The 23,992-nt window shown below is 46.5% G+C and overlaps 1 protein-coding gene across 1 annotated transcript in view; it reads right to left on the reverse strand.

The window, feature by feature from the left end:
* The window catches only part of LOC119460871 (alpha-L-iduronidase), a 284,651-nt gene that overhangs the window by 232,898 nt on the left and 27,761 nt on the right, over positions 1-23,992 (reverse strand). Inside the window, exons 5-9 of the mRNA XM_037721986.2 lie at positions 18,103-18,278; positions 16,661-16,761; positions 15,858-15,936; positions 12,930-13,216; positions 7,264-7,367 (exon numbers count right to left, since the gene is read on the reverse strand). Of these exons, the coding sequence (XP_037577914.1) occupies positions 7,264-7,367; positions 12,930-13,216; positions 15,858-15,936; positions 16,661-16,761; positions 18,103-18,278 (747 nt within the window). The remainder of the gene's footprint in view (positions 1-7,263; positions 7,368-12,929; positions 13,217-15,857; positions 15,937-16,660; positions 16,762-18,102; positions 18,279-23,992) is intronic.

A 23,992-nucleotide genomic window follows, 5' to 3' on the forward strand; every position in this document is an offset into this window, starting at 1 on the left:
GAGCCATCTAAACAACTCTGGATGAACGCCAATGTGCGCCTAGGACGTTGCACATGCCTTCATGACGCCGAGAAGTGTGCGTACCGTCTCGTTAAGCCTTAAGATTTCGTCTGTTTAAACGCTATATTCCACGTGGACCATTGTATGAATTAGTGTACAACTGTCCTGTAGCATCTTTAATATAGCCTCAATATGTCCTATTCGGCATAATAAAAGAAATTGAATTCGACGCGCAGGAGTCCGATACATCTTTCGGTGCTGAAGGCGTAACGCAGTAAGCCCTACACATTAGCGTATCCTGGATACGATCACTGCTGTTCCCAATGAGCACCATCGCACTTCGATCAATTGCGCGCACTAAATAGCATATTTCCATTTCATTTAGCAATATATCTATATCAATAAAATCAATAATATCTATAAACCTAAGAAGAAAGTTACGCACAGGAAGAATTATTGTACAATTAGAAAACTAAAATTATGGGGTTTTACGTGCCAAAACCATGATCTGATTATGAGGCACGCCGTAGTGGCGGACTCAGGGAAATTAGGACCACCTGGGGTTTAACATGCACCTAAATCTAAGTACACGAGTGTTTTCGCATTTCGCCCCCATCGAAATGCGGTCGCCGTGGCCGGGATTCGATCCCGCGACCTCGTGCTCAGCAGCCCAACACCATAGCCACTGAGCAACCACAGCGGATTACAGTTTAGAAAACACGCATGAAGAGCATCCACGGCAGCAATAGAGAACCCCCATAATGACAAAGTATCGAAAAGGGTTCCTAATTACTCGAACGACCTTTATCACCTCAACAAAACAGAAACGCACCGATTTTTAATGGTAGACAGAATTTTGTGAAGTATGCGAAAACGCCTGGGTAATCTTCTTCGGACGAGCTCATGTAGCTCATTAAGCTTTTCTTGCATTGTTTTTCTGGAACTTACACGATGAATTGTATACGCTTGAGTGACGTCATAAAGAAAAATCGCCATTGTAATCTAAAGCGTGTAAAAGACGTTTTCGTCAATTGCAAAGCAGTCTCAACTGTGACGTAGAAAACGTCCTTAGGCCCCACCCTCAAAGGCACAATTATTCAAATGTCGCCATCAATTTCTGAATGCCAATTTCACTTCATGCTTTATCGAAACTGACGTCACAAGGATATCTGCAGAGTCTTATCTGCGACAGCTTCTAAGATTATTTTACGCAAACTTCTTGGTGTCTGTTGCAGGCATCATCATCTCGTCTATTAATTATTGGCAAAGGAAGTCAGAAAACTTCACTTTTCTGCTACGAGGATATGATGTCGGATTTATGAATCTATGAATATCAGTTATTAGTACTATGAGATGTTTAAGGTAAGGTGAGGAAGTAGGCTGACGACAACTTGACAACGCGTCGGAGTAGCGGAAAGGACGGACGCAGCAAAACCAATTCCGAGCATTTAACTGCTGTCGTAATAAAACCGAACTTCTAGCGACTCTTAGGAGCAGGTTTCTACGCGATAGCATTACACGTACGGGTCATTACACATACGGGTCAGATGGTTGGTTAGGGGGCACAGCACCGATACTGCGATGGAACACTCACCCGTACTGTTGTTCCAGGTGTTCCTCTTGCTTGGCGCGGCTACAGATTTCTTGAGGACGGAGCCGTGCTGCACAAGTGCAGACAGGTCCGACGATTGCCCACCGATGCTGCTTTTAGATAGCCACAATAACTTCACCTGGCCACTCGGATCATCGACACGTGACACCGCTATCAGCAAACTGGGCACGCCATATAAGCCACTCTTCCGTGACCTTCTGCCGGGGCACAGCACCGATACTGCGATGGAACACTCACCCGTAATGTTGTTCCAGGTTGGTTATTTAGACCATTCTTACTGCTATGTCAGGAGCGACGATCGCTTCCTAATTGGGGTGTTGTGCCTCAGTAACTGGCCACTTGTATTGACTAATTGTAGACAGAGTGTCGCAGCGTTTTTTTTTTATGCTTTTGCTGCTCTCCGGAGATATTGAGTCAAATCCCGGTCCTGATACTGACAAGATCCTAGCAACTGTCCTAGCAACCGTTAAAAGAATTGAGTCAGGCCAAGACGACATTCGGAAAGATCTTCATGCCTTAAAAAACTGGCAATCGTCTGTGGACGTAGAGCTACGGCAGTTGGCAGCCCGACTTCGTGCGGTCGAGGTCAACACCGAAACAATAAAAAAAAAGCCAATCTAATTCTTCATCTGTAGGGTCACCGGAGTCCGTTCTTTGCTTGACTGACAAACTTAAACCTATCGAATTGCGCTGTGATGACGCCGAGAATCGACTCCGGCGCACAAATCTGCTTTTTTTTCGGTATACCAGATTGGCATGAGTAAAACGGGTCGTCTGCGGAAAAAAACGTGATAGAATTTTGCTCGCATCACCTTGGAAAGTACAACGCTGGCAAGTGCAGGCCAATTATCACTAAATTCACACTTTTCAAGGACAAGCAGCGTATCTTAGAAAATGGGTTCAAGCTGAAAGGTAGCAAATTGGCAGTACTCGAGGATTTTTCCCTGCAGACGCGATTTGCTAGGAAAAATTTGCGCGACTTCGCGAAATCAAAAGGCATGTCATACAAACTGAACGTTGATAAGCTGCGAATTGATAATAACACATACATTTACGATGCCATGCCATGCGCAGTTGTTCAATCTACGCGAAGCTAGGACGGAAGCAGACGGCAAATATTACCGGTCATTCGCAACCACAGCGCCTGAAGATGAGCCGCTACGTTTATCTCTTGCCTATACTAACATACGTAGCATTCTATCAAAACACGTTGAACTAAAATTGCATCTTGAAAACTGCGATGGTGATATACTAACTCTGACAGAAACTTGGCTTCATTCGGGTGTTTTGGATCAAGAGATTTTACCAGACACTAACGATTACGTTGTCTATCGCAAAGATCGCGAAGGTAAAAAAAGGAGGTGGTGTTTTAATTGCCGTTAAAAGTCGCATAACATCATTTGTTGTAGATATTCGCAGCCCACTGGAGATTCTATGGGTCTGCATCACGTCATCATTTACTAATTCATTAATTGGCGTCTGTTACAGACCACCGGACAGTTATCGTTCTTTCATTTCCAATTCGCGCGCCATTCTCGGTGCTATTTCAGATAACTATCCTAAATCAAATATATTGCTAGCGGGTGATTTAACTACCCTGATATTAACTGGCCCTCTTCAATTTCCACCTCTTGCTCCTCGAATGGATTCATTAAACTCACCCTTGATTTTTCTTTAGTACAGTTAGTCGACCAATCTACCCGAGGAACTAACAACCTCGATCTCATTCTCGTGTCAAATCCCCAGGTTACTAGTGCCGTTACTGTAATTGATGGTTTCAGTGACCACAAAATCTTGAACCTAACTATTATCATCTCATAATATTCACGAGCCGTTACTCCTAAGCGCATCTTCAATTATAAGAAAGCCGACTGCACTGCCATTAACACTGGTCTCGAAACGTTCTGCGATGCATTCATGCCATCTTTTTCCTCCCGTACACTCGACGAAAACTGGACAACTTTCAAGCTGAACCTATTGGCACTAATGCATGCTCATATACCGCTAATCCCATTCCGATTTAACGTATCAAAGCCATGGTATCACAGATCTCGGCGAACTCTACAAAATAAAAAGAAACGCTCGTTCAAGACAGCTAAGCGACTAAACACTCCTGCATCTTGGTCGAAACAAAAATCCTGCGAAACCGCATATTGTCGCGCCGTTCGTAAAGCTAAGAACATGTTCTTTTCTCATGATTTACAGTCCCTGATGACTAACAATCCCAAAAAATTCTGGCGTGCTATTTCCCCGACCTCCTCTCCGACTAACGTAGCACTACAAGATGGAAACGGAAATTTGATTGAAGAAGAAAATGTGTCGATGTCTTAAATAAATATTTCACATCCGTATTCACGAAAGAAGACTGCTCAAATATTCCTACCATTGCTGACGTCACTTACAGGTATATGGACCGCATTCAATTAACAGTCGAAGGAGTCGCATCCGTAATTTAAAAAAAAAACTTAAAGTATCCACAAGCTCTGGTATTGACGGAATCAACGCTAAGAATCTCAAACAAACTATAATTCCCTGCAGTTTAATCCTTTACCATATCTTTAATCAATCATTATCCACTGGTACGCTTCCACATGATTGGGAAATTGGCAAGGTGATACCCATCTTCAAATCTGGAAATAAAAGTGATGTAAATAACTACCGCCCCATACCCCTCACTAACATTCCTTGCAAAATACTAGCACGCATAATTGCATCTAATATTGCCCAGCATTTAGAAAATAACCGTTACATTTTTCCCCAACAGCACGGTTTTAGGAAAGGTTTGTCTTGTGAAACCCAGCTACTAGAATTCACTCATGATCTATTTTCTAATATGGATGGTAACACACAGACAGACTGCATATATGTCGATTTTTCTAAAGCATTCGATCGTGTAGCACATTGTCGTTTAATTACTAAACTGTCTCCCCTTAATCTTGATTCTCTAACTATATCTTGGCTCCGGAATTTTTTTTTCATCACGCAAGCAGTTTACATGGGTTAATAACACCTCATCTCCATTTTCTGACGCTACTTCTGGTGTTCCTCAGGGCAGCGTCCTGGGTCCTTTATTATTTCTTATCTATGTACATTAATGACCTTCCATTTCATATAACATCAAACATCCGTTTGTTTGCCGACGATTGCATAATATACCTTAAAATTATAACTCGGGCAGATCATCTGGTACTACAACAGGATCTTGACACAATCTCATTCTGGTGCTCGAAGTGGCAGATGACGGTTAACGCTGAGAAATGCAAACGAATGACGTTCAGCCGAAAGCAGTCAAACTCGACTTACACATACTCTCTTAACAATAAACCTTTATTGGCAACGGACCACTACAAGTACCTTGGCATTACCTTCACTTCTAAACTATCCTGGACAACACACATTGAAAAAATTACCGATACAGCATCGCGCACACTCGGATACCTGAAACGTAATCTTCACGCGGCGCCATCTATAACACGAAAACTAGCATATCAGACATTTGTTCGTCCACAACTCGAATATGCATCCTCTATCTGGTCACCTCACCAATCATATCTAATCGACTTACTAGAATCTGTGCAAAACCGCGCTGCACGTTTCATCACCCGTGACTATATAACCGCTACTCCAGTGTGGCTAACATGAAGGCTTCGTTATCGTTACCATCCCTGGAATTACGCAGGAAGATAGCCATTCTATGTTTATTCCACAAAGTAATCTACAGCGCGCACGTAAATACCTTGCCACTATCAAAGCCTCATCGCATATCTCGCAGGCTTCATAATCAGCATAGCTTTGTTCGTCTTTTTGGCCGCACCCAAGCCTTTAACGCATGTGCGCTAGCACGTGCCATTATTCAATGAAATGACCTCCCTAATGATGTAGTGTGCATTCATGATCACGCGGCATTTAGAAATAAAATACTAACCATGTATGACTGTGTTTGTTAACCATATGATCTCTTGCAATCATGTTTATACATTATATAATGACAGCATGTTGACCCGTTCAAATATGTATAATACATACTGAGTGTCTTATTATTACAGTGTTACACCTATGTTATCTCTCACATTTTTCCATTGTATAACACTTGGTTTTTGAATTCCTTTTGTGTTTGTGTTCTTGCTCAAAATTATTGTATAGTCCCCCTCGCATAATACTCCTATGTGGAGCCTGTGAGGTATTTGTAAATAAATAAAAATAAATAAAACTGGCTTATCGGTTTTGTACTCGGATTCGTAACGCGTGCCCATTCCGTAGTCTTCGTAAAAAACGTGGGTGTGCGTTCTCTTGCGCGCGTACGGGCGCAAACAAGTTCTCGTAAGCAAGGCCAGAATTGTAAACTCTAAGACAACTTTGTGCCCTCATGGAAGTGGTGGTGGCCGCGTAAATTGGAGTTACACGTCGGGCAAGCAATTGCTCCTGCAAGAAGATCTGCCATCACACCTTTTCTTTTTTTTTTTTCCTTTTTTTTTTGTTACCGAACACGTACCCACGTATATCCGTGTGCGTATGTATAGTTTTTTTGTCAAAAGTATAAGGGCTGTGCGGTCTGCGCCCGCCAGGCTGACTACTGCTATATACAAGCTCTGCAGGGGAGCTTTTATATATACCGGGTGTTCAAAATGAAGCTTTGGGGAATTTTTAACATCGCCTGTGGCAGGTAGCATAATATTTATCGTTGAGCGGGGTTATTAGAAGAGGCGGCCATTAGTAGCACGAGAAATCGAACCACGTATTCAAATAATTAACAAATATTGACTAATGAACTTCTTAGTTAATTACTTTACGACACACATTGCAATTTACGAATTGTAGCCAGTGAGACTGCAAGACGCATCCACTTGAAATTAATTTCTAGGATGGCACCAGTTTCGAGATGGTGATGATGATGATGATGATGATCATCATCATCATCATCATCATCATCATCATCACCAGCCTATATTTATGTCCACTGCAGGACGAATGCCTCTCCCTGCGATCTCCAATTACCCCTGTCTTCGAGATATTTCCCAAAGTGTGGGACGAAATACATGAGCGTTCCAGTTACTTTTGTGCTTTAATCTATGAAACAGCATTTTGGTAGAAAAGTAAGTGGAACAACAGTGCATTTTTACGACGAGTTTGATGGAGCATATCTCCAAACTGGTGTCATTCTGGAAATTTATTCCAAATGGATACGCTTGAAAAGCTCACCGGTTACAATTTGTAAATTGCAATAAGTGTCGTAAAGTAATTAACTAAGAAGTTAATTAGTGATTTGTGTTAATTAGTTGAATATGTGTTTCGATTTCTCGTGCTACTAATGTCCACCTCATCGAATAACCCAGATCAATGATAAGAATTATGTTACCTGCCACAGGTGATTTCTAAAAATTCCGTAAAGCTTAAAAATGAACACTCTGTATATGTCATACGTTCCAGCGCACTCGGCAATGAAAAGGCCTCGCGTACTTGTCATCCAGATGTCTGCATTGTGAGTACCGCTACATGAACTGCACCACACAACTAGACTACATACCATATGGTGAAGGCGCGGAGTGGGTCGTATGTATTATTGCAAAAGGTACACTAGCTGGCATCTAGCATACTAGCGGTGGCGCGATTCAGGGCTCGCAGATACATTCAAAAGCGGCCCCGACACTCACCGGTGCTCCAGTCCAGCTGTGCGCGCACAGACACCTTGGCTTCGATACCTGGCTCCCACGTGGATTCATTGCTGTAGTACAGCAGCGCCGACAGCGAGTAAGACCTGCACGGGTCGCAGGGGAATCGCTGCAGTGGCAGTGGGTTCGTACACAGTACTGGGTGTTTTGAGCGAATACTGTAATTATTCCTTAAGCACAGCATATATATATATATATATATATATATATATATATATTGAAGAAAAGAGAAGACGACGTACGTTGTATTAGCACAGTGTATTTTGCAACGTTTCGGCTGGTGGACCAGCCTTCGTCAAAGCTATATATATATATATATATATATATATATATATATATATATATATATATATATATATAGTAGGGAAGAAGTTATACTGTACAGATGTTGTGGGCCCAACTCAGGAATGATATCGACCAACTGTGATCCTACAGCTGCATTCCGCCCCCATCGCAATACCGCTGCCACTACCGGTAATTGAACCCGCGACCTCGTGCTTAGCAGCAGAGTTGTGTGCGGGTTGTGTGCTACACATCACTGTCTTCACCAGCCTCCTATTCTAAACATATTTCCGGCACAAAATGACACCAATTAAAAGTAAAATTAACAATGGCGGCGCTCAGGACCTTCGCAAGCTATCGTTGTCACAGCTTAGCAGTCGAAGGAAATTTTAAATGTCTTTCACGCGAATTTGTTCGCGCCGATGACCCTAAACATTGATGATGATGATGATGATGATGATGATGATGATGATGATGATGATGATGATGATGATGATGATGATATGTGGGTTTTTTGTGGCGCAAGGGCCATTGTGCAACACTCACTTGGCTCTCTTTAATTAACCTGCATTATCTAAACTTAATTATATTTTATGAAACCCATTGCCATTGTGGAATTGAAGCGAGACTGTTGCCCTCGAGCTGCGCTCATCAAGATACCACTAACTGTTTAAGGTACGGCTTAGGCCACCCACTAACTGCCATCGCTGATTTCCGGTCCTGGTCAAAATCCCTGATGAACTTCGTCGACGAATGCCAGCTCCTTGGCCTGAAGAGTTTGCGGGGCAGGGGTTCTACGAATGTTATAAGCATGCCGCTTTTAATTGAATAGATAATGAGGCGCATCACACAAGCTGTTCAATACTTCAACATAGAAGTCAATGCTATGTGTACAGGTTTTCAGGGAGTTCATTTTTTTTCTCAAATCCTGTGGCCCGTAAACTTCTGACGCCGACAGTACATACGAGTTGCAATACCCACTTTATTGCGTAGGGGCAACCTATAAAAAATAAACATATAATAAAAAAGTTTAAAACGAAATGAAAGAGCGATGACTCGTACAGGGATGAAGGTAACTGTGTGTCGTTAACATTCATCCGGAAATATCAATAGCATTTTACTTTGTATTGCCTAATTGGATCACTTGTAATCATTATAAGCTTATTTTAATTGTAATCATGCTACTCATTTGCCGATGCAAAGCCTTTGGAGCACCATTGTAAAGGCAAGATTGAGTTGTTTGCGACAGGCTACCTTTTGCGTAGCTCCTGTTTCCCGCCTTTTGAAAAAAGCCGACGGAGCAGTCATTAAACAACAAATGACCCCGTAACGCCAATCCTCAGCAATCGGGCCGCAAGGCATTATACAAAAAGACAGCGTGCGACAAACAATTGAATCTTACGTTTCCGATGGTGCTCTAAAACTTTCGCTTGACAAGTAAGCCGTTAAGTCGGTAATAAAATTAATTATTCGGTTTAACATCCTAAAGCGGCACAGGGGAGAACGTTAAACATTTAGTTTTAACTATTTGCGTGTCTGCGCCGTCCCGCGTTAACCATAGACTGGTGGCCTTGTATTTTGTTTGCGAGTTGCTTCCTCGGCACAGATGTGCAAGTAGGCGCCGGAGTCATGTTGCTCGGCGCCGCATTGCAACCGTATACCGCCGAAACCTCAACATGCGCGCCCTGGCGGTCCAGCGGTGCCGGAAGCACAAGTGTGGTGCACCTTTAGCGGCCGCCACGCTTCTGCTGGCGACGGGCGCAAGCACCGTCGCCTGCCGTAGACACGCGACTCCTTTGGCGACCCCGCTTGCCGCGTGATCGATCCGCGCCTCCACGGGCTTCCGCGGACAACGCTCGCTCCTGCATGGCCGCACCGCGCGTTGCGCGAGACCCTTTCTCCCCGTATAGCGCGAAAACGGAGAGGGCCGCCCCGGCACCCGTTCGCGTGGGGAAGAAAGGGCGCCTAGAGAGAAGCGCTGCCTGGATGCGTGAGATGACGGGGGGCCGGTGAGGTAGAGGACAACGGGCTGCCCGCACCGGCCCCACCCCCTCCTCTGTTGGGAGTACGCGGCAGGTCGGGAAGCGGGCATGCATACCAAATTTAAGCGGATCACGATATAAACACCCGCAAGCGAGTCGGCGCCCCCCCCCCCCTCCGCTTCTCTGTGAAATATGAAGAGAATAATTGACGAGAACGGGGCGGGTTGGTTGGCCCCACGGAAATCGGCACCGCTTGTGGATCACTACCGTCCCGGCCCGCGGCCGGCGTTCATCTATCGCTCCCCCTCACCGCTTCACATCCCCTTCGCTCCTCTAACCGACCTGCCCCTTCTCCTAAACGCAAGAACGAAAAAAAAAAAAACAGTAAAACAGAACAAGCAAGTCATATAAAGACTGAGTAGGAAGCGTGGGCAAAGGGCTTGTCAACTGACTAGAATAAAAGGGAGCTGCTAAGAGCAGACCGGTCTAGCACCAAATGAATTCGCCATCAATTACACGCTTCGCACGCACCGGCGATATCGTGCGAGCGAAGGGAGAGAACGTTTAGGTAGTTCCGTCTCCATCTTGTTTTCCTTCACCAAAAAAAAAAAAAAAAAAGAACACAAGGAGAGAAAAAAAAACAGCTTCTCGGTCTAGTAATGGACCACGCAATACCACGGAAAACAAAAATAGATCCAAACATAATAATTGCGAAAATTTGCATGCTGTGAGTCATTTTATTCACGGGAAATAAGTAATCGCGCGACTTGAGAGCGCTCCCTGGTTCATTCCTTACTTGGATTTCAATGCTGTCAGCCATGCACATCGATGCCATAGGCATTTAACTCTTACGCTATTCCAATTCTGACGCCCGGAGAAGGTTGGAGTGCACAGCTTAAAATGTCCGCTTCTGAGTGCTCGGACCTCCGTAGGACCATATAAGACCACTATACTGTTCCCGCACATCAGTCAAATCACTTAAGGAACTTGTTTGTAGAAGGAGGAGAAAGCATTTATTCGTTGCCATGCTTTCGTCCACATCGCCGACTTTGTAGGAGCAAGTGACATATCAATCGTAATAATAGAACGTGCTGTCTTTGTTAAATGTTCCGAAGCCACTGGGCGCACGTGGGTGGGGAAGGGAAGAGCAGTGTATTGGGGCACCTTTAAGAGTTTCCTTTCTCCAAAGCCCGAGAGATTGGGGATGACAATGCTCCTGGCTCTCTTAAGTTTCGCAACGCCTAGCGTGCAACATGAGTCGTGCTGCAACGTGCGAGAACGCATCTCGCAGAATGACTTCGGAATATTTAACAAGGACTGCGCATGACGCCAGAAACTGCACTCCGTGAATGCAGCGTGTAAAGTCATTTAAAAAAAATTAATTCTGGGGTTTCTTGTTCCAAAACCACGATCTGCACGCGGTGCACATGTGCGTTTTTGCATTCCGGCCACATCGGGATGCGGCCGCCGCGGCCTGTATCAATTGCACCCGTGACATCGAGCTTAATTGGCAGCGAAGCGCCATAGCCATTGTGCTAGCGCGGCGGGTCGTGTAAGGCCACTTTAACATGAAAATAAGCGTCATTTATACCCGAATTACCAGTGGCGCGTGGTTCCTCGTGCAAACCACCAGCACGCTAGCGAGACAAAGTGAAACGACAACTTAGCGCTGCATCTAAAAGGACACAGAACGGCAACTGACATCACGATCGCAGTTGTAATCTAAGTTTTGCTGTTCTAATAGAATATTGGCGTCTATATATGTAAGTGGGTGTGCCTTGTTGTTCGAGGTGTTTCTCAAGCTAACTGAACAGCAAGTTCTTCTGAAGGCTCAAATAGCGGTGCACTGGTTTCTCTCTCTCTCTCTCCTCCGACTACTTCCGACCAATGTTCAAGCGCCAGATTTGGCCTAAACAGTTACGGTGCTGTCAGCAGGCTTTTCTCCTCTCATTCGACCGTATCCTGACGTCTATTCTCGATACGCAAGCAGCCATTATGATTAGCGGAAGGTAGATGCAGACACATGTCAGTGGAGACGCGAGCATGCTGGCCCGCGTAGCTTCTATTGGGAGATTTATGACGGACTTCATCTACGACCCAGACGATCCCAGACAGCAGGCCAGGAAATCCACTGTGAATACCGCGACAATCCCGATGTTCTCACTGCTCGTCGGACATTGACCCAGGCTGAAAGTTTTGTTTCCCTCCATGTTCCCTCGTCCACCGATTGAATGGCATTACGCAAAAGCCAAAGAAGCAAAAACCAAACTTAAATGGCGCTTCACGCTGAAAGAGGGCAAGGCAGTCACCACAACAGCTGTGCAGAATGCACAGAGAGAGCTACGAAACAAGCTTCCAGCCGCCCCCCACTCCGAGTTCACCCTTGGATATACGTTGTTAGGCTGCACGTCGTAAGAATCCATCAGAGTGAAATGAAATACATAAAATTGCGTAGAAGCCGCAAGTTACTCAACCCAGGCATTTCATTTGAAAGCTCAAGTTTAACCGCGCGCAACTTTTGCGCTTTGTCTTAGGGTTGAAGCACGCCTCCTTTTTTGAACCGATAATAACGAAATAATAATAATAATAATAATAATAATAATAATAATAATAATAATAATAATAATAATAATAATAATAATAATAGCATGACAGATAATTACAAATTATATATGAAGCTCTCCTGTCCAGTCCCTTGGCGCAGGCGTCGTGCGAGGTGAGGCGCGGAACGCAACAGAGCCGGCCGGCGAAAAACTTTTGTGCGTCACCACAGTGGCGCCATCCTTGGGCAGCCAGCGGTGTCACCAATCCACTGAATTTCGGATGGCGAGGATTCAAACCCGATAGCGGGTAATACACCATAGTGCGTTGTTACTTCGTCTTACTGGGATGATTTTACAAAATTCTTTACGCGTGATCATCTCTTCGGTATTTCCGCGAGAAGGTGTGACTGCTGCGGTATTCAAGAAAGCTTGTTTCTGATCTATTCCCTACGCAAGCCTCCTATAGCGCAAGCGAAGCACATCTATGGTGCGTAGCACAAGGTCTGCGGAACGGAAGGCACCCCGCAATGCATACGGTCGGAAATGGTCACTGCAATTCCCATCGCCCCCTTTTTGTTTTACTTACTTACTAAAGCACTGTGTTTCTTGAATTTTTTGCTGATTGCGTGCGTCAAGATTTGGAATCTTTAATACTAAACTTTCTACAGTCGAATATATCGAATATCAAACTTTTTTGTGATCCCCTTCAGATTCGATATATCCGGGTTCGTACAATGAACAGCAAAGCTTGGCAAAGCTGTGTCGGCCGAGCACGCGTTCTCACAAGAATTCGGCCGACGCGGACCGACGGCGAAAGTTCGCTCCCGAATGTCCATCTCACCCCGACGCCGTTGCGATGAGGTCCAGCTGGGGCCCCGGTTCGCCGTGGTCGTCCTCGTGCAGAGCCCTGGCGGACGCGTAGACAGCGCGGCTGGCCAGTTTGCCCAGCAGCGCCTGCACCGCGTGCACGGGCTTGCGCACAAACAGCACATACGGCTCCGTCAGGTTCATGCGGAAGCGTGCCAGCTGAGTGCGCTGGCTGAAGGGCTGCGGCGGGTAGCTGAGGAAGCCGTTGTCGCTGCTCAGCGAGTCGCACGTGCCGGTCTCTGACAGGTGGGACTTCACCAGCTGCGTAAGGAGAGAACCCCAGAGAGAACACGGGCGAGCATGTTTTGATTGATTGATTGATTGATTGATTGATTGATTGATTGATTGATTGATTGATTGATTGATTGATTGATTGATTGATTGAGTGAGTGAGTGAGTGAGTGAGTGAGTGTGAGTTGTCAGTGAAAATACAGTTGTATTAAGATAGAAATAGAGAGAAAGGAAATGTGAAGGAAAGGGAGGTTGGTTAACCAAGAGGAGCTTATGGTTTGCTACCCTGCACTGGGAAAGGGTAAGAGGGAAAGAGAGACTGAAAGAACGGAGGTTAAAGAAAGCAAATGCGCGAGAAAAAAAAATGGAGGGGCTGGAGTAAATATCCACAGGTTGCTTTCCTCTGTACCTGCTCACTGCAGCTGGCGGATATTCGTCGCCGCTAAAGATCGCGAGGAACTTCTTGGTTTCAACAATGTATTTACAAGAATGCATACAACCGGCATCACATGAGGGATGCACTCAATATGCAGCGTTTATGCAGAGGCCAGCTTGCTTCCGCGTCACACCACCTGCTGCGACCCGTCCTGCACAACTCTAAACGCAACACTCTTTGCGCGACACTTTTCGCGCGCTCGCCTCCGCGCAACACCAGTTGCTCCGCGTTCCCTCTTTGCCTCGGTGAAACCGACCATCCATTCGAAAAACGAGTTTGGCGGCGGCTCCTATTCGCTCCCATCCGTCAACCACTTGAGCCGGGCACCTTGCAGGTGCCCGGTTTACAGGTGGGGAGAGCCCGGGAGTGTTAAATTCTTACTAATAGTCTGCTCGAACGTCGAAAGTTTAGCAGCGCCTTGACCGACTTCAGGGGACGTATTCTGCGACAATCACTTTCGGCGATACTATCACCTCGACCGTCAGGCAACCGCTGATTGGTTGGTTGAGCACTACGTCACGCGAAGGCAATAGTATCGCTGGAATTGATCGTCGAAGAATACGTCCCCTTGTGTGACGACCGTATAGGCCGGCACCCCAGGGCTGTCTGCTCCGAAAGCGGCCGGCCTTCGAGACGGGCCAACGCGGTCGCGAGTGACCGCCTGTGTGCGCTGTTAGCGAGTACAGTGGCAAAGAACATGTTCGATTGCTTTCTCGCTGCCGCACCCGACACAAGCGGCCCCGTCGTCTGTTCCGATGCGGAAAGTGGATTAAGCTTTGAGGAATGTGCAATATTCCTGCCTTGGCAACCAAATGGGGCAGGGCTATCTTGGCGCGCGAGCAAAGCAGTGGTGGTGCTGGACATTTTACCTCTCCCTGTGGAGAGCGCGTAGCTGAGGGTGAGAAGGTGGCCTCACGACTACAACTGCGGCAGCAGTCGTCATCGGTGTAACGGAAAGGACGGACGGTCGGACAGGGCAAACCTGATTTCAAGTTTTTAACTGCTCTTGCATTAAGATTCAGGTGTTGTGCGCACGGAAAGAGTACCTTCGTGAAAGGGAAAGGAGTGTGGTGTTTAACCGCGACAAGCCCAACGTTATCACTTTTGCTAGGCCAAGTGGGATACCTCAAGATTGTGATTCAGGTGTGGGAAAGTTAAGTGCGTTTTTGATACGCTGGGGCGAGTTTTCAATTGTCGATAGTTCAGCAAACCAATAATAATTAATGAACTGCTATAATTATTTTAACTAAGAAAACTATTTCATGAATTTCCAATCGTACGGTGCCACTATCTCCTTTTCATATTTATCCGCTACGCCACGCGAGATGTTTGCCACGCGTTTGCCACGTGCTCGCAGGCTACATTTCATAAACATTACGACGGTACTCTCCGTGGCCAAAAATAAAGGTGAACAAATTGCTCTAATTTTTCTTGATGTGAAATGATGCTTGCGCTTTGGGGGATTAAAATCAATTCTAGGGCGCTTCGACGTCGTCTGATAGCCTTTTTTTTTTTTTTTGTAGTTCTACAATATCAGTGCTAATGTTTCGATCATCGTTTTCCGTTTAACGTGTACGCCGGCGAGAGTCAGTGCCTGTAAGCAAACAGCCGAGCGTTTTTACGGCGCTATCTTGAGTTCGCTCTACTCGCGTTGCAGTAGTTTTCGAGTGCCTTATTTAAAACCCAATATTAGCCGCGTCGACTGAACGCTTGCGTGGAAGCACTAGCTTACTCTATTATACCTCCCTCCACTTTCCGGTCCACTTCCCTGCTTTCTTGATATGGGCTTCGATAACAACGAGGCTCAGATTACAGTTTGTTAATAACTACCATCCACTTCCCGGACGTCAAAGAAAGAAAGACTGCAAGGCTTCTTTTCTGCAAGCCGAGGATGTACTGCAAAAAAGCTGCTTGTGAGAAAATGCAAAAGCTTCGTGTTTTCCATGTTCAAGTACCAAGAAGTAAATGACAAAAGTTTCAAAAGTACAGACACAAGCGAAACAAACAAGGTAGTGATGAAAGAAGATGAAAAAATTGCACGGAGCAAGCCCTACGCATCTCTTATCACCTCCACTGTAAAGGTGTCACATACAAGGAACGTACAATGCACGTGAGCTAATAACTAACGCTTCCAAAATCGAAACGTGTGTCCACAGCACTATTAGATCTCTGCTCCAGGCGCCGGCGCTAATTATGGCCTGAACCGTGCCAATAATAACGGTCGAGGGCACTCACTCGAGCCAGCATTGCCGCGTATGTGGCGTCGGCGCGCCACGGGTAAGGCTCGGCCCAATTCTTGATGGGATCCGCTTCGCTGGAAATAGAGAAGCGGTGGAAATTAGAAATCGATGGAGTGCATTCAAACACACAGGCTGCTTTGTCTGTTTCCATATCTTCCTGTTTTTGTTGCTCTTTAGTGAAGAGCAGAACGTGGTAATTTAATTTATGTGACCAGTTTCGTCCAAATTTGAAACAGTAACAACGATAACTAGCGCACCTCTGAACTTGCTTCGTTGGTTATAAACGAAACGGCGTGGCTTATTACGGCCGGCAGGCCGTAAGATATGCCGCCGTTATAGGCTTAGCATAGTGTCGCAAGCTCTTGTGGTGTGGCACACTGTACCCGCAAAAAAAAAAGAAAAGAAAAAATAAATTAATAATAAAAACTCTAGTTTCCTCGATCAAGTCTTTCGCGTAATATAGATTTTAACTTTGAAGCACGTGACCGCAAAATAAATAATTACAGGAAATTTTGGGTCGCGTGTAGAGGACATTTTTTTTTATAGATTCTCGAAGCAAGAACCACTCAGCTACTGCGCGCTTAGCATTAGAGGGGCGCGACCGCCGCTGCGGCCAAGTATTCACCTTCATTTCACGACCGGTGACTTTGGCAGCGATTCAACTTTATGCATTTGCGTTGCCTCGCACTATCGCGTACCACGTTCCGGCGGCAGCCGTTCTGCCAAAGTTCAAGTTATCGTGGCTTAATCATGCGGCCCTCTACAACTACAAGACATGTTCAACACGGCGACCCTCACTTGTTGATGCAGGGTTTCGTGCTAAGGCTGGGGCAGCGCTCTCGGATCCTGGACAGGGCTTCCATCTCCGCTTCCACGATGTCCGCCGTGGAGGCATTGCCCTGGAACAGTCATCACCGAGCTCCGTCATCATTTACGCAACTTTGTAATTTTTCTCCTGGTATTCTCTCGTTCTCTCTCTCTCTCTCTATCTCTCTCATTTTCTTCTTTTTTTTTAATCCGACGAGCATGCGTTTGTTGGTTTTGTCAATGTAATAATCTGTACTCTAGCTCAAACGACGTTTCATGACCAAATGTTTAGGACGAACTGGCTATCGTCTTGTAACAATCAAAGCACTTCACTGCGTCTTTACGATTAGTCACACTTCATAAATAAATAATTCATCACAAAACAAAAATCCCGCTGGTGATGTTTAATGATTTACACGTAAATTACGAAGACTAGTTGCGAGATTTAAATAAACGGCATGCACTAACAAAGGCATCAGTAACGAAGCTTAACGTTAAACAGAACTTCCTCTCTGTGTTCCGCGCGTTTGCAATCATAAAAACGAAATTAGTTGTGTGGAAGCTCGCCATTTTCAGGATGTTTCACGAAAAGAAACGATTCCATTCACTTGACGGCGTAAGGCTGCTACGAAAACTCTACCTCGAAAAAAAAGGTTTTTCGCAAAGCAAGGCTTTCGATAGTTCAACATTATTTTTCCAGGTGATAATGCAAACTTCTGGAAAATACACCTGAACACAAAGCAATTTTTTTAGCCTGAAAAAAACTTTATTCCGGCCGGAGAACCAAACCCGGGATAACCACCTTAAATATGATCCTGCATTCGATTGCCGGACCAGGACGAATTGCAGCTTTCAGGAAGGTGGGAAATTCTTTAATTCCTATTTCACTCCTATAACACGCGGATGTGCGCACGACACCTTCATCAAATGTTGTCCCAGTTTTATCCTGTGCTTCCAGTTGACAGTTAATTTGCCTTCGCACTGCCCTCTGCTAGCTTCTCATTAAGCTCAGTGAGTAAAATTACTTCCTCGGGCAGGCAGTTCGGGGTTCGAATCCCGTGGACGAGAACCAGTTTTTCTTTTTTTTCAACCACAAATCCTGCCTTTTGAGAAACATGATTCTAAAATGTATATAGTCTTATTTGCAGAAATAGCCTTGTCTCTCCTTTTTTTCTTATGTATGAGCACACTGTAGGAAGTGTTGGGCCCAAGTTTTGCTGTGGTGCCGGCCGTTTATTGTCCCGTATGACTAGTTTAACACGCGCGTACACGCAGAGTAAAGCAGCACATTGTTACTACACTTAAGTTATTGCCCACGTTATAAGGCAGTATGCATAATCACAGCAACAAGCTTCTTCACTTTTTTCACTCGTTCGTGAAACTCGATAGATCTTCACGCGCGTGTCTCCCTACAAATGGTGCCCCGTCAATACCTTCTGGTGGATGGAGATGAAGTCCAGCCGGGCGCCCCTCTCGCAGTGGTCGAGCAATGCCCAGGCCAGCGGCGAGCGGTGACGTGGGGCCAGGTTCTCGGCGGGACCGCCCAGCCTTAGTAGAGGACTAGCTTCGTTCAGCCCTTCTGAGCAGGCGTCGTAGTAGTTGCATAGTCCTGAAAGGCGTGTACGAGCGTAGTCACTTGCGTATACAGAACACTGTGCATCGCATTCCATGCAAGACCGCCGCTGCCACGACCATATTTAAAGGGACGCTAAAGAGAAAAAAATTGACTAGAAAGCCCGGCTTTGCTAATTGTTATCAGGAGCGCCTTATCATCAATTATGTGGTTCGGATGCTTGTATTGTGCTTGTTCTTTGTTGAAACGAATGCTGTTCTGCATGTTGTATGCGTGATTCCAAAGAATGTATGCACTTTTCGCTTCACTTTGCTGAGTGCTTGAAAATTAATTAAATTAAATTCTGGGATTCTTACGTGCAAAACCACGATATGATCATGAGGCACGCCGTACTGCGGGACTCCGGAATAATTCTGACGATCTGGGGATCTTTAACGTGTCCCCAATGCGCGTATCACGGGCTTTTTTTGCATTTCGCTCCCGTCGAAATGCGGCCGCCACGGCCGGGATTCGATCCCGCGACCTCGTGTTTAGCAGCGCAACACCATAGCCGCTAAGCGACCGCGGCGGGTTGAGTGCTTGAAGCCTCTGCCTTACGTGGGTACGAGCCATTGCTTCTGCCCTGCACTGCCGCCGGGATCGGCCCACATTTTTACTAACGGACGCGGACACGAAAAATTCCGACCACCGAGAGGCTAACCGCGACGTTGTAAAAAAACGTTTGAGCTGTATTTTTAAATTACGCTTCTGCAATACCAAGAAAAGGTATGTTTAACGCGAGGGAAGCTTGGTAAGTCACAAAAAAACGGTAAAACGATGTACGGGTGCCCCCCAACCCCACGCGGTCTTCACGTCTCCGCATCAACTCGTCGTTACGCCATGGATTTTGACGGCGTGTGCTGGTGCCTAGTTATATTTTAGAGCGCAGCTCTTAGGCGCCCGTTCCTGCGGCGAGCGTCGGCGTAACTATAGTGAACTAGATAGGGGTAGTGGGTCGAGGGAGAGCGGATAGGGGCAGCGCCGGCGAGGCGAAACACACGGAAATATTCGCGCGCCGTTTGGTGGCGCCACTGCGCCTTTCACCTGAAGCCGCAACCCTGCCGCACGCATTCGTACAGGCCCCGACGTGTTTACCGATTGTAGTTGAATGGGCGTGGTTTTGTTGGTGGCGTGTGCGCGTTGAGTTGGCTGATTTACTGAATTATGAGATAGGGAGACTTCGGCGAAAGAACTATTGCTTTGCGCCTGGTTGTAAGACTGGATACAGCAGAGTGAAAGATGCCCGAAGTTGTCTCTGTTAAGTGTCCCCGAGTATGAAGAAATGCGCCTGACATGGGAGCGGAATCTACACCGCAAGGACAAGCCGCTGGATGCCACAGACGCCGTATGCGAGCTTCTCTTTGTACTGAGAGATTACTTACACGTGATCGAAGCAAAGAGGTACGTACACCACGCGGAAAAAGCCCTCTCTCTCGACAGACGCCGTGCCCACGATTCTGCTTAATCGCCCCATGTACCTTTCAAAAACACCATCGCGCGAATGGCCCACAAGGAAAAGGGCTGCATTACATCTCCAAGGCGACCAGACAAAAAGGCGATGTCTACAAAGGACGACCTGCAGACCAGTGAAACTGTGGACATAAGTGAAAATCGCGCCTTTGTGCTGAGTGAAATTCCTTAATTACCACTGAGCATTGGGCACTGCTCACATTTCAGAACTATGATGGTATTGGGTATGTTTTGGCTTCGTTGGACAGTGAGAAAAAGACTGTCGGCGTTGAGAAGACTGTGCTGATGAACTACGGGGAGAGCCCTAGTGCAGTAATTTGCCGCACGTACATACGAAAGACGCTCGTATGTGAGAGTGTGTCACGGACGATGGACGAGGCAAAGCAGGTGTTGGAGGTAGCACATTCATTGCAAGTTTGCAAGGGAGCAGGCAGGTTCGAACTCCACGGCGACAGGGCTGAGAGTCACTATTGCCAGTACATTGTCTCTCCTGAAGTACTTGGCAGAGAATGTAGGGTTCAAGTACTTGATGACTGCTCGTCTCAGCACCGACTCCGCAGAGCCCATGTTCGGCATTATCCGCCAGTCCAGCGGCTGTAATGCCCACCCCTCGCCAGATCAGTTTCTTGTCACAGTGAACTGTTTGTCATTTTACAACATGGCAAGGAGTGTGGACGGTGCAAATGGCACCCCTGATTTCATAAATGCACTTCTCAGCGTGGACGACAAATATCCCAACATTTCTCCAAACAGTGTTGATGAGCTGCTCGCCCAAGGGAGGTTAGAAGAAGCTGAAGAGTCTCTAGCCATAGTAGAAGCTCCCCGTGCTAGCCACTTATCATTCCATCTGCTCCAATGGTGTTGGATGCGATGCTCACAAGGAAGAAGTAAGCATGAGACTTGTTTCTTTCTATATGTCCTCACGCGACTCCACTTCTTAGCCAAAGGTATTAAGAGCTCGAGAAGCGCAAAGCCACAGAAAGCTAAGCACATTAAGCTGAGCAGGACGACCTAGGACCCTGGTTTTGTTTTGACGCCGCTTTTGTGATCTGAGCGTTTGTCCTGAATAAAATGGTTTCGTACCTTCCTTCAGAGTCTCTCTATCTTTTTTTCTTTTCTTTTTTTTTTTTTTGCAATCACGGCCCCGGCGGTCCCCTTTCGATGTACTGGTACACCCGTTCATTCCGGGTAGCCACGCGCACTTCCGCAAACTTTCTCATAGGTGGATTTGTGCCTAAAATTCCATGGGTGGGAGCTTTTGAGACAAACATATTTATTTACAGAAAGGTGATTGCTTGGCCTAGTTGGTAATCCATGTTAAAAAACGATATCCAGCGCGAAGGACAGGTTTTTTTAGGAGGCATTGTTCAGATCTACCGTAGTCTTCCGATGAGTGCGCGGCGAATAAGCGCGCACTGCGGGGTGGTTCAGGTGAAAGGCGCAGTAGCGCCGCCTGCTGTTTCCGTGCAAATGACCTCGGCTCCCGGATCGCCCTCGTCCCACTACCCCTATCTAGTTCACTATAGCGTAACTGAGCTACAGTGTACTAGAAGGGGGCAGTGGGCTTACTCTCCGGCGGAGGCTATGCGATGCGGCGGCTCCACGAATGTCACAGATATGAGCTTCTCCGATAGCCCGAGCGGCGGCGCTGGCGTCAGTTTCAATGGAGCGTGGGTGCGACGGCGCAGCTGCCCAGTGCCCGCCCAGTGCCCGATCATATTCGTTGGAGCTGCAGAGCTGCGTTGTTTTTTTTTTTGTTTTTTTTTTATTTGTGTTTTTTTTTGTGGACGTCTTTTTTTCGCACATAGCCTTCAAGAGATTAGTATGCCTTGCAGTAACAAAATCGACAAAATCACTGTTACGCGCCTGGGTGCCAAACAGGCTATGTTTATGTGAAGGATGGGCCGAAGTTGTCCTTGTTTGGCGTCCCGAAGGATAAAAATAGGCGGGAAGAGTGGGAAAAAAACCTGCACAGAGCTGACAAGCCCCTGGACGACACGAGCGCAATATGCGAGCTCCATTTCGAGCCGCGTTTTGTGCTCATGTCCACCGCAGTTCCTGATCACTGAATTGTCTTTCTTTTTATGGTCTAGTTAGGTCAGTTAGCGAAGGAAACTGCGAGTAAGGTACACTGGGCTCCTTACTGGAAGTTGACTATCTCGAAGCATCATGTGACCGAAATGAGTGCAGTCACACTGCTGCTAGCGCTACTGCCACAGAGGCCACAAAAAACGTGGTGCCCCAGCATTGCACGGGCCTGCGGGTTTCAAACGACCATAACCAGCACGTGGCCAGAAGCGACTCGAGACTCACTTAACACATTGCGGGCTATGTTGCGCGGGAGTGTATTGTCAATTCCAGCACACAATGCCAAGAATGCATAAAGCTGCTTACTATGACGCCACCAGGCGAAAGTTTTCATGCCCGGCTAACAAACTTCTGTGACCGAGGAGGCCTCCTTTATCCCTCCAGTCAGCTGTACGGCTTCGTGAAAAAACTAGAGGATCTTTTCACAGAATGCTTCTGTCAGAGTGAGCCACACTCTGACAGCGTTATGGACATGCTGGCAGTTGTTAAGAGTAAGCTTCCCCTCGAAGTTGGCTGCAATGTGCACACTCTTAGCCTCACAGCTAAAATAATTAGTTTTTACATTGTCACACGTCTGCATTTTTATGTGAAAGAAATTAACTGTGACAAGGCAGGAAAGCGGCAGAGGGCCAAGCTGCTGAAGTTGAACCATTGCTTATGAGTTGAAGTGCATGAAACAATGGCTTGCTGTACTTGCAAATAAAAGCTTTGTGTCAGCAACAGCCCTGTTATTTTCATTTTGCTTACCCTTATATAGCTGTACATAAGCACAGGCCTGAACCTAATTGTCAAGTGAACTAGTTTTCACTTTTCGTTCAGGCCTCCCTCCATTTCTTTATGGAAAACATCAACCTGATTTGACTTAATAAATGTGTGCCAGCGTAATGATGGTTAATAATAAACGCAGAAGGCTACTGTGAAGCATGGAACAACTAAAGTGCAACAATGAAATATTTAAGCCATGTATACAAATTCATTTTGGCGAAGCAAAGGCACAAACCTGGTTAGCATGCCTGTTAGCAGACTGTTTTCTGTCTGACACAATTTTACATTAGGTCGACATGGCATGAAACCGTACATTTGGTCACCGTCCCTTTCATTCACAATTTTCTTTCAATTTTTTTTTTACGATTGCCCGATAATTCGGAAAATTTGAAGGCCCCTTCCACATAAGCCCAAGAGTAGCCGTCTTCCTTTTCCACAAGGTACTATTATGGCAAATATCATGTGGCCTAAACAAATATAGTGCTTGCTAAAGATATGTAAGGACTGTCAAGTATGCCAAAATTAAAGACAAATAAGAGTGTGAACTGCTTCGAACTGAAACCGTCAGAAACGCAAGGAAAATCAAGGCTTCTGCAAGAAAACCTTCCATTGAAGTTGCCAGTGGCGCCACCTCTTGGATGCGACGCTGACTGCGTCAGAGCAGCGGCAGAGTAAGCCCACTGCCCCCTTCTAGTACACTGTAACTGAGCGAACGAGCACAGCGAATTAAAGATCAGAGCGAACGCAGAGCGCCGTAGGAGATGAAAGACGCGAGAAGGAAAGCGGACGAGGAGGGTGCAGCGGGCGGAAAGCGGAGGAGGAGGGTATGGCGAAAACGTGAGAAGAAAAGCGTAGTGCGGCGACGATGGCTACGAGATGGCGCCAGAGTAGTGCACGTCGTCTGGGAGGGCTGTCGACGGCTGCTTCTCTGAATCGCGCCCACGCGTCACCCACGCGCTGGCTTTCGCGATCTCCAGATTAGCGAGGCAGTCGCGCGCCGCACTTCGCTTAGTTTGCAACGTGCCACACCAGGCAGATTGTCCGCGCCAGCCAATATATCGAGAAATGAAAACACGTATAGAGCTGCTCGCCCTCGCCACCGCCGATGCCTCTTTCACAAGTGTCGCGATACTCGGCGGCGGAACTTCCTACCAATCGTTGTGCCCCTTTGTCTCATGACGTAGAGATCGCGCTAGCGCTGTTATCAACTCTTATCAGCAGTTGCCCTTTGGACTCGCTATGGGGCGGACATGTGTCGTTCGCTCGGAGGAAGAAGAGAGGGATTAATGAAGGAGCGCTAATGCGTACAGAAGCGCGAAAACGACGTGAAGCCGCTGCCGCGGAACGTGCAGCTGCAGCCGTTGCCGGTGCTTCGAGTTCCACCACGT

Source organism: Dermacentor silvarum, chromosome 1, assembly GCF_013339745.2.
Source record: "Dermacentor silvarum isolate Dsil-2018 chromosome 1, BIME_Dsil_1.4, whole genome shotgun sequence".
Classification (NCBI taxonomy): Eukaryota; Metazoa; Arthropoda; class Arachnida; order Ixodida; family Ixodidae; genus Dermacentor; species Dermacentor silvarum.